Below are 11,565 nucleotides of genomic sequence, written 5' to 3'. Positions count from 1 at the left end.
GTCTGTGAAAAAGAGGAATAACTGGTTTTCTTTGCTAATTTTATCCCCTCAGCAAAACCACACTTACTTGCCTTATCCGGTTGTGATGTCTACTTTCGTCTGTTCATCATTTGTGTTACTTGTGTGAGGATCTCAGATGCATACAAGTCCCTAACCCAAATCCTTAGCCAATGCAAGTTTAATTATCTCTGTAAATAATCAGTTACTGCTGTCAGCTCTGGGTTCACTACCAGTGTGAAGTGTACTCCTTCCCCCAAAAATCTCATGTGCTACTTGTTTCCTACAAATCCCACTCTGCACAGTCACCCAATTGCTCGTTTGGATGCTGCAGTTGCAAAAAAAGAGTAAACAAATCAGCCAAGGTTCAGATCCTGTTCCCAGACTGGAAAGGGCTGATAATCACACTCCAAATAGCTGGTGTAACACATGAAGAACAACTGGAAAACAGTGAACACCAACACTCGGAGGAGCCAGCAGAGTTGGAAAATAAGCAAAACTATTATCAAAGTTAAAGTTGTCGATATTGTTTGGGATAAATAAAGAGAATATACTCTTGTTATGGCTATTGTTCGATTGCAGTTAACTTAGCTAATAGTTTTTCTAACATCCAGTGGTTGCACAGAGGAGCAGCAGATTGGGGTGCAGGGGTATGGGGAGTAAGGTTGAGGGAGGGGTTTGGGGGTGAGCAGAACCCCATTTACTGTTGTGCCAAACATTCTGGTCAGGCACTTGCAACCTTGACCAAAGGCTGGAAATGATTGAAAACTGTCCATTCCTACTTCTGTTTTCAGGTAAGAGATTGATTTGAACCCCTCTGTCTCTGTATGATGTTGTTGTCTCTGTTATGCTGTTCATTCTAGTCACCAATGTTCCTTGAAATGTCGTTAATCCAATCTTGTTCAGTCAAATGAATCCTCTGCTAGTAAAAACAGTGAAGACCAGGTTGACATAAGTGTACAGGCCAAAGGGCAACACTAATATAAGTGACATGGTCAAAAGCGATGACAATAAAAGAAAATACTGTGTATACTGGAAATCTCAAATGCAAACAAAGTGCTGGAAATATTCAGATCAGTCTATTATCTGTGAAGAGAAAACATTAACCATTGCACTGAAAGTAAAACTGGCACATTAATTGATAATTAAATCCAAAATTAACAGATTTAAAATTTTACTTGATTTTTTCAGAATTTTTACAATCCTCTTTTCCATCTGAAGCTGAACAATGATTAGATAACAACCTGTGTTTATGCTCTAAATATCATTGGGTGTATTTACCAATTGAACCACCAGAGAGAGCCCTTGGATTATTTTCACTCATCCTGCAGCCTCTGATTACGTTGACAATTCAGTGCTAAATTAGGAGCAGTTCTGTGCTGTAAATGCTGGATTGAAAGTGCTGAAGCTCACTTCACATTGGAGCCTTGCAGCAGAATGGAAAAAACCTCAACCCATCTGTCATGGCTAGGTCTTGAACCATGGCACTAGGATTCAAACCAGCTATTCTAATATGTGGCCATGTTTAGTAGAGTTGGAATTTTGGAATTGTTTTCAATTTTTAAAAATACATTATTTGGAAATTAGTTTCATAGTACCTCCAATTCATTCAGAAGGACACTCTATTGTGCCCTGGTTGATATCCTCACCGTTAACAGCCAATGGTCACTATTTGATTTGATTATGTGCTAGTTTGTGTGCACTGCAGATGAACCAGAGTTAGAGGGCCAGGGGGTATATTTCACCCAGTCCCACAACTCTCCAAGATATTTGCACTCCTGATTATGGCCTCTTGACCATCCCCAATTTTAATATCTCCCCCATTGGCTGTCTTGCTTTCAGCTGCCTGGGCTGTAAGCTGTAGAATTCTTCTTGACCTTTCAGCTTTAAGAAGTTGTAATTTACAAAAAACTGGTTTTATAATTTGGTCAACAAAACATCCAGCATTTGGGAAAATGGTTAATTGGAGGGAAGGAGTTTATGCTATCCAGGTAAAGGAGCTTCTAAATGCAAAACTGATAAGTGGGTGCAAACTGCAGTGTGACAAATTGAGATGAGCTGTTTGCATTATAAGTTCCCATGTCAACATTTATGATGATTAAGTGTAGCAAGAAGTGTGTGTCTATGTGGGTTTGGGTTTTTTTCCTTTCCATTTATTCTATGTCCTGTCTAACATTTGTCCCTCAACCAATGTCACATTGTCCAAACCATCGTCCAAGGACAGTCTTGCACTTATGTAGTATCTTTCATGACCTCGGGATGTGCTTTATAAACAATCAAATACTTTGTTGAGGTATAGTCACTGTTGTAATGGAAACACAGCAGCCAATTTGACAACAGCAAGCTCCCATAAATAGCAATGTGACAATGACCAGCTAATCTTTTGTAATGTTTGTTGAAGCATAAATCAGGACATTTTGGACTGGTGGGAATCGCCTTTGCTCTTGAATATAGTGCCATGAGATTCTTATGTCCATGCGAGCAGGTAGATGGTGGCTTGGTTTAACATCTCATCTGAAAGACGGCGCCTCTGACAGTGCAGCACTCCACTAGTAATGCACTGGAAGTGTCAACCGTGATTTTTGTTTTCCAGTCATGGAGTGGGACTTGAACACACGACCATCTAACTTTGGCAAGTGTGCTACTAACTGAGTCTTGGGCATTTATCATGTTGCCGTTTGTTGGGATCTTACTGTGTGCAAACTGGGTACCATGTACCAAGTTACAACAGTAACTGCACTTCAATAAAGTACTTCATTTGCTATAAAGCACTTTGGGTCCGGAGGCTGTGAAAGGCACTTTAGAAATGTAAGTCTATCTACATGCATGTTCTCTCTTCAGGTACCATAATGTAAAAGGGTGTTGGCATTCATGGATGTCCATGTTAATCTTGCTCTTGTGTGTGTCATCTTTGTTAGTGGTGCATTCATCCAGTTTGCAATGCTCCTAACCTCAATTTATTTTACCATCAACTTTTCCCTTCAGCATCAGACTTTCTAGATCAAGAAATTCCAGCCATCTCTTCCTGGTCTTGGTCATTTAAAGTTCTTTTGGTTTCAGATTTTACCAGCACCTCTTCATTGGTAACGTGACATGTCCACTATATACAAAAAGGTTTTTTTTTATTCCATCTGATAACTTGAAGCCACCATAAAAATCAAAGTATAAAATGTTTGTGTTCCCTAATAAATAAGTATATCAGCTATTCCTATGCAATAAGAGGCTCCCATTCCCCCTCCACTTCCCATTGATAAAATTCACCCAAGTAGCATTTCACTTGGCTACATCATGTTTCAACAGGACCCAGGACGAACTATCCAAGTCATCCGCCTGATTGCAAAAAAAATTCCTTCTGACGAATGAGTTTTACGTTGTATAACTTATTGAACAAACATCACCTTTTTTTAAAAAAAAATGACAGAAAATGTCATTTTTACCCCAACCCACCCCCCCCCCACTAAAAAATTGTTAGTAATGGGGTCTTTCTTGTAGCCAAGCCTTTGTATGGGTCTTTATAGGTGCCTAACGTATTGCCTATTCCAAGAGACGATTTTATTTTCCCCCGAGTGTGTATTTAAGGAAACCGTCTTTGGAGAGTTTATTTAAGTTTAATTTAATTTAAATTCTGACTTCTTTATTCTGGGGTCTTTCCCTCTGCGGTATTGTGATCATCCGGGAATTTATTCCTCATCTTTTGGTGGCTGCCCATAGCGCCTGTAAAATAATTATTGGACAATATTTGCCACTTTCACATTATGATCACGGTTTTAAAAAAGAACCTATTCCCTGCAACGAATTGAAACTGATTTTTTTTCTTTGCAAAAGTGAAATAAGTCACTCCAAAAACACTAAGAAAAATTCCATAACCCCACCCTCCGGCCTGTTTTGACATCCGGGTATTAGCCCTTTACGGGCCCCGCCTTCATTTAGTTGGTCAGAACTTTTGCCTGGGAAAAAGGATCCCAGGAAAGGTACAGTGGACGTCGTCTGTTTGAAGTTTGAAACGACGTGAAAATTAAATAAATTTTATTTCAAGAGGAACTGAAACGGGAGAAGAGGGTTTGAAGCGAAATGTTTCCCCGGATGGTGGGTGTTACAGGCGTGAGATTGGGGCAGCCCGGGAGGGAGGGGGACCTGACGGGGGTCCTGCGCTGACAACATCCGGGCTCTGTTCTTCTTCACCGCCGCTTTTTCTGGGAAAGCGGCGCCAAGATGGCGGCTCCCATACTCAAATGGAAGCGCGTAACCAACTCGAGCGGGCCGGTACCCAGGCCTCGCCACGGTCACCGCGCCGTTTCCATTAAAGAGTTGATGGTCGTTTTCGGCGGGGGGAACGAAGGGATCGTGGACGAGTTGCACGTTTATAATTCAGGTGGTTTGAATAGTAATAATATACCGTAATGTTTTTCCTTCCCCCCCCCTCCTCCTCCTCCTCCTCCTCCCTATCTTTCTATCTCTGTCTCTGTCTCTCTCTCTTCTCCCCTCCCAGACGTGGGAGGAGCGGTTGCTGTTGGAAGTGGCGAGTGCGCGCGCGCGCGCGCGCGAGCACACGGCGGCTGCTGAAGGGAAGGCGAAGCAGCAACCAAGATGGAGCGGGAGAGAGACTGGGCCGATTGTCGCCGCTGCCGCCGCCGCCGTCGTCGTCGCCGCCCCTCCCCCCTCCAACCCTCTACACAGACACACACACACCCCTCTCCCCCTCCCTCCTTCCCTCCCTCCCTCCTTCCTTCCTCCCCTCCCCCAACCCCCGCCCTCCGCTCCCCTCCCCTCCCCTCCCCTCCCCCTCCCCCTCCCCTCTCTCTCGCGCCGGGTTCCGGCTCAAAATGGCGGCCGCGCGAGCAGCCCGGCCCCCGACGGACAACCCAGAGCGCGCCTTTTGGCGCCAAACCCCTTCCACCCGAATCATTTTCCAAAAAAATAAATAATAAAATACACAACCTGCGTGTCAGACATTCTCAAACAAATCCTGAGGTAAAAGTCGGGTCAAAACTCCCGACAGTGGGAGCGGTTTAATCGAGCGAATGTCAGGATTTCTCTCCCCCTCCCCCTCCTCCTCCTCCTCCTCCTCACCACCACTTCCTCCTCCTCCTCCCCTCAATAAAAAGGGCTGCGCGCGGTTTGAAATATATTTTTTTTAAAAAATACAGTTCTCCGGAATTATTGATGAAACGTTTCTAGGTGTTTTTGAAGTCGATGGGATTATTGAGGGGGGGGGGGGGGGGGGGAGGGGAATCGGTCACTTTCCACCGGTTCATGAGCTGCAGAAGCGACTCAACATGGCGGCGCCCGGTGGCTCCGCTTCTTGTTTTGTTTGTGGTTGTTTTCCCAGAGCGATTGTCCCTTTACTTCCCCCGTCCCCCCTTCCCCCCGCCCTCACCCCGGTTAAATTTATTATTCGGGTGCTGTTGTGTTTTCGTACCCAGTGTTTTCCAGTGGGCACAGCCTTGGTTTTATAACCAGTTTTCTGTCTCTCTCGCTGCCATGTGTACAAACGGCGCCATTTCTGTCTGGTTGTCAAGGGAAGGAGCTTCATCATATGTGTAGAGGGAGGTTTTAAACATATTCAACATCCTCTACAGTGAAGGAAGCAAGGCAGTTGCAACAAAAATCATTTTGAAATGCAATTTTTTTTAATTAAATTTTTTTATTGGAATAAATCTGATCCCAGACAGGAAATGATGCTTTTTTTTTTATTCTCTCTCTCTCTCTCTCCCCCCACCCCAAATTGAAGTTTATATTTATCATCTAGTGTTTTCTAATTCTCCCCCCCACCCCAAATTGAAGTTTATATTTATCATCCAGTGTTTTCTAATTCTCCCCCCCACCCCAAATTGAAGTTTATATTTATCATCCAGTGTTTTCTAATTCTCTCTCTTTCCCCCCACCCCAAATTGAAGTTTATATTTATCATCCAGTGTTTTCTAATTCTCTCTCTCTCCCCCCACCCCAAATTGAAGTTTATATTTATCATCTAGTGTTTTCTAATTCTCCCCCCCCCCACCCCAAATTGAAGTTTATATTTATCATCCAGTGTTTTCTAATTCTCTCTCTTTCCCCCCACCCCAAATTGAAGTTTATATTTATCATCCGGTGTTTTCTAATTCTCTCTCTTTCCCCCCCACCCCAAATTGAAGTTTATATTTATCATTCAGTGTTTTCTAATTCCCCCCCACCCCAAATTGAAGTTTATATTTATCATCCAGTGTTTTCTAATTCTCTCTCTTTCCCCCCCCATCCCAAATTGAAGTTTATATTTATCATTCAGTGTTTTCTAATTCTCCCCCCCCACCCCAAATTGAAGTTTATATTTATCATCCAGTGTTTTCTAATTCTCTCTCTTTCCCCCCATCCCAAATTGAAGTTTATATTTATCATTCAGTGTTTTCTAATTCTCCCCCCCACCCCAAATTGAAGTTTATATTTATCATCCAGTGTTTTCTAATTCTCTCTTTCCCCCCACCCCAAATTGAAGTTTATATTTATCATCCAGTGTTTTCTAATTTCCCCCCACCCCAAATTGAAGTTTATATTTATCATCCGGTGTTTTCTAATTCTCTCTCTTTCCCCCCACCCCAAATTGAAGTTTATATTTATCATTCAGTGTTTTCTAATTCCCCCCCACCCCAAATTGAAGTTTATATTTATCATCCAGTGTTTTCTAATTCTCTCTCTTTCCCCCCCATCCCAAATTGAAGTTTATATTTATCATTCAGTGTTTTCTAATTCTCCCCCCCCCACCCCAAATTGAAGTTTATATTTATCATCCAGTGTTTTCTAATTCTCTCTCTTTCCCCCCACCCCAAATTGAAGTTTATATTTATCATCCGGTGTTTTCTAATTCTCTCTCTTTCCCCCCACCCCAAATTGAAGTTTATATTTATCATTCAGTGTTTTCTAATTCCCCCCCACCCCAAATTGAAGTTTATATTTATCATCCAGTGTTTTCTAATTCTCTCTCTTTCCCCCCATCCCAAATTGAAGTTTATATTTATCATTCAGTGTTTTCTAATTCTCCCCCCCACCCCAAATTGAAGTTTATATTTATCATCCAGTGTTTTCTAATTCTCTCTCTTTCCCCCCACCCCAAATTGAAGTTTATATTTATCATTCAGTGTTTTCTAATTCCCCCCCACCCCAAATTGAAGTTTATATTTATCATCCAGTGTTTTCTAATTCTCTCTCTTTCCCCCCATCCCAAATTGAAGTTTATATTTATCATTCAGTGTTTTCTAATTCTCCCCCCCACCCCAAATTGAAGTTTATATTTATCATCCAGTGTTTTCTAATTCTCTCTTTGCCCCCACCCCAAATTGAAGTTTATATTTATCATCCAGTGTTTTCTAATTCTCTCTTTTCCCCCCACCCCAAATTGAAGTTTATATTTATCATCCAGTGTTTTCTAATTCTCTCTTTTCCCCCCACCCCAAATTGAAATTTATATTTATCATCCAGTGTTTTCTAATTCTCTCTCTTTCCCCCCACCCCAAATTGAAGTTTATATTTATCATTCAGTGTTTTCTAATTCTCTCTTTTCCCCCCACCCCAAATTAAAGTTTATATTTATCATTTAGTGTTTTCTAATTCTCTCTCTCTTCCCCCACCCCAAATTGAAGTTTATATTTATCATTCAGTGTTTTCTAATTCTCTCTTTTCCCCCCACCCCAAATTGAAGTTTATATTTATCATTTAGTGTTTTCTAATTCTCTCTCTTTCCCCCCACCCCAAATTGAAGTTTATATTTATCATTCAGTGTTTTCTAATTCTCTCTCTTTCCCCCACCCCAAATTGAAGTTTATATTTATCATTCAGTGTTTTCTTGGTTGATTTCTTTCATTGATTGAGTGTGCTCCAAGATTGATCATGATTTGGCTTTCGGCTGCATTGCCCACCTTGTGTTGGAATATTTAGTTCAATGACTTTGCAAAGAATGCTGCAGTCAGTGTGAGATCTAGTCTTAAATCATGGTTGCCACAAAGTTCAGATTTTTTTTGTGGGGGGGGGGCTTGAGATGCTTCTTTGTTCTTTGTAAAAAAAAAAACTGCCTCATTAGCTATTAAATAGTGTGATTATATGGACAGTTTCATTCCCTCTGCTGTTTTTCAAATATTGCTTTCCCAAATTTTTTTTTTTTGAAAAATTCATGGATTTACATTTCTAGGTGCAGACATTAAAATTTGCATTTCCCCTAAAGTTGCTGAAAATAGACGCTTTTTAATGCAAATTGTATTTAGTTCCTTAGCCCCAGTTTTCTTCAACTTCCAATAGCCACTGTTCATGTGGGCTTTTGACAGCAAGAAGCATCACATCCAAAACCAATGTTTTTCTCAACTGGTGGTCATAATAGCAGTACAAGTGATCAGGAATTGTTGATTTTTTTCCGTAGCCCTAGCCTTGGGGACCAAGGCCAATTTAAACAGTCCCTTCCTGAAACCTGAGTACCCAACCCAGCTGAGTGTCTGTTTTTCTTTTTCCTTTTATGTGGCGAATGCATTTGGCATGCAAGCCTTCACAATCTAGTGATCAGAAGTGAAAATGCTTGCTGATTTTTAAAAAATTTCCTCCTTAGTCCAGATTACGCATATTGTAAAATGCCGAAAGTGTGCAGGGCAAAAAGATTTCCTAATTCCACATATTTTCTTGGGTTATGGAGTTACGTCATTAATCTGCTCTGAGTTTTGAATTCGTTATGTAAATTTGTAGGTGGAAGGAATAGAGACAGGGATGAGAGAGGTGCATGTGCACATGTTGTTCCCTAGCCACGAACTTCATCCCTCTCCCTGGTCACGTATGAGATTGAATCAGACTGTTTGCAACCTTGGTGTGTTTGACCCAGCAATAATCTTCTGACCATCGCCGAGTTCGGCCTTTCTGTAACGTCACGATTTTCACCTCTGGATCAGCTCACCATCTGCTGAAACCCTCAGCCATCCCAATGCTAGTTGGAGGCTTGACTATTCCATAGCTGGCTTCCCATATTCCACTCTCCTTGAGCTTGAGCACATCCCAAACCCTAATGCCCATGTCCTGACTTGCACTAAGTCCGTTCACCCATCACCCTTGTGCTTGGTAACATTGGCCTGACAACACCTCGGGTTTTTAGAATTCTCATGCTTATTTTCAAATCCCTAAATTGCCTTGCCCTTCCACCCCTTCCCTATCTCTGCAGCCTGTGAGATCTCTGCATGCCTCCAATTCTGCCCTCTTCTACCCCTCCAATTTCAATCACTCCACAGTTGCCATCCATGTTGTCACCTACCAAAGCTCTGGAACTCATCCACTCTTGCCCTTTTAAGGTGCTCCTTAAAACTTCCTGAACAAGCTTTTGGTCATCTATGCTAATGTTTATATAAAAATAACAGATAATAGATCCTTAGGTGGCTCAGTTTTAACTTTTGTTTGATAACTCCCCTGTGGAAGCCTTGTGATGTCAAGGCATTATAAAAATACAACTTGTTTGAAAGTGGCAGACCAAGTCAAAAAAGCATTGGCTTTATAAATAGAGTACAAAAGCAAGGACATTATGGTGAGCCTTTGAAAACATCCCAAGTTGGAGTATTGTGTTCAATTCTGTACACCACACTTTTTGAAGGGAGCCAAGTTCTTAGAGAGGCTGCATAAGAGATTTATTAGAATATCAGGATGAGGGACTTAGCGAAACTGGATTTGTTCTCTTTAGAGCATAGAAAGTTTAGGAAAGATCTGACCGAGGTTTTCAAAATTATGAACAGTCTTGACAGAGGAGAAACTAGTTACTGTTATCGACACTTGTGCCACTGGAAACAGATTTAAGATAATAGGTAAGAGAGCTAGAGGCAACATGAAGGGGCTGGGGTGGTGGAATATTTACACAGCAAATTGTGATTTGGATAAAGAGAAAAAGGGAGGCTTTTGGCCGATACTGAGGGCTCAAAACAGCAGAAGCCCTAGAGGATTATAGAATGTGTAGGGGGAACGTAAAAAGGAAATTAAGAGCAAAAAGGGGGCGTGAAAATACATTGACAGGTAAAATTAAGGAAAATCCAAAGTTATTTTACAAGTACATTAAGAGTAAGAGGATAACTAGGGAAAGAGTAGGGCCCCTTAAGGACCATAGTGGTAATTTGTGTGTGGAGCCAGAAGACGTGGTAGGGTTCTAAATGAATACTTTGTGCCGTTGTTCACAAGTGAGAGGGACAATGTGGGTATGGAAATCAAGCAGCAGGACTGTGATATGATTAAAGGAAATTAGCATAGAAAGGGAGGAGGTTCTAAGTGGTCTGGCAGGCTTAGAAGTAGATAAATCTCCAGGCCTGGATGAAATGCATCCCAGGCTGTTGAGTGAGGCAAGGAAGGAGATAGGGGTGCTGGCAATAATTTTCAACACCTCTCTGGCCACAGGAGTGGTGCCAGAGGACTGGAGGACAGTCAATGTGCTACTGTTATTCAAGAAGGGAGGAAAGGATAAACCAGGGAACTACAGGCCAGTCAGTCTAACCTCAGTGGTGGGGAAACTATTGGAAGCAATTCAGAGGGACAGAATTAATCTACACTTGGAGAGGCAGGGATCAATCAAGGACAGTCAGCATGGTTTTGTGAAGGGGAGGTCATGTCTGACCAATTTGATTGAATTTTTCGAAGAGGTGACCTGGTGTATAGATGAGGGCAATGCATTTGACGTAGTCTACTCGGACTTCAGCAAAGCTTTTGATAAGGTCCCTCATGGGAGACTGATAACGAAGGTAAGAGCCCATGGGATCCAAGGCAATTTGGCAAATTGGATCCAGAATTGGCTGAGTGGGAAGCAGAGGGTGATGGTTGAGGGGTGTTTTTGTGACTGGATGCTTGTGTCCATTGGGGTTCCACAGGGACCGGTGTTGGGTCCCTTGCTATAAACTATTTAGACTTGAATGCAGGAGGGTTGATCAGTAAGTTCGCGGATGACACGAAAATTGTTGGGTTGGTAAATAATGAGGAGGATAGCCTTAGCTTACAGGAGCATATAGACGGTCTGGTCAGGTGGGCTGATCAGTGGCAAATGGACTTTAATCTGGACAAGTGTGAGTTGATGCACTTGGGCAGGACAACAAGGCATGGGAATACACAACGAAGCACTGGAAAGCACCGAGGATCAGAGCAACCTTGGCATGCATGTCCACTGGTCCCTTAAGGTAGCGGGATAGGTAGATAACACGGTTAAGAAGGCATATGGGATACTTGCCTTTATTAGTCGAGGCATAGAATATAAGAGCAGGGAGGTTATGCTGGAACTGTATAAAATGCTGGTTAGGCCACAGCTAGAGTATTGCGTGTAGTTCTGGAAACTGCATTATCGGAAGGATGTGATTGCACTAGACAGAGTGCACAGGAGATTTACCCGGATGTTGCCTGGCCTGGGGAGTTTTAGTTATGAGGAGAGATTGGATAGACTGGGGTTATTTTCCCTGGAGCAGAGGGGATTGAGGGGGGGTGGTGCCTGATTGAGGCATGGATAGGGTAGACAAGAAGGAACATTTCCCCTTGGTGGAGGGAACAATAAACAGGCATAGATTTAAGGTAAGGGGCAGGAGGTTTAGGGGGGATGTGAGGAAG

General features: G+C 42.3%; 1 protein-coding gene across 4 annotated transcripts in view; it reads left to right on the top strand.

Moving 5' to 3' along the window:
* Positions 1–4,172: 4,172 nt before the first annotated feature.
* LOC121279855 (host cell factor 1-like) overlaps positions 4,173–11,565 on the top strand; it is a 117,254-nt gene continuing 109,861 nt past the window's right edge. For 2 of the 4 annotated variants that reach the window (XM_041191321.1, XM_041191319.1), the window contains exon 1: positions 4,873–4,968. Coding sequence is in view for 1 of the 4 variants with exons in the window: in XM_041191317.1 (XP_041047251.1) it covers positions 4,210–4,369 (160 nt within the window). In the remaining 3 variants the exon portion in view is untranslated. Of the gene's footprint in view, positions 4,370–4,872; positions 4,969–11,565 lie in introns of those variants that run through there. The other 2 variants (XM_041191317.1, XM_041191320.1) reach the window with 2 other exon arrangements.

Source organism: Carcharodon carcharias, chromosome 7 (assembly GCF_017639515.1).
Source record: "Carcharodon carcharias isolate sCarCar2 chromosome 7, sCarCar2.pri, whole genome shotgun sequence".
Lineage (NCBI taxonomy): Eukaryota > Metazoa > Chordata > Chondrichthyes > Lamniformes > Lamnidae > Carcharodon > Carcharodon carcharias.
This window is presented reverse-complemented; position numbering and strand designations above follow the sequence as displayed.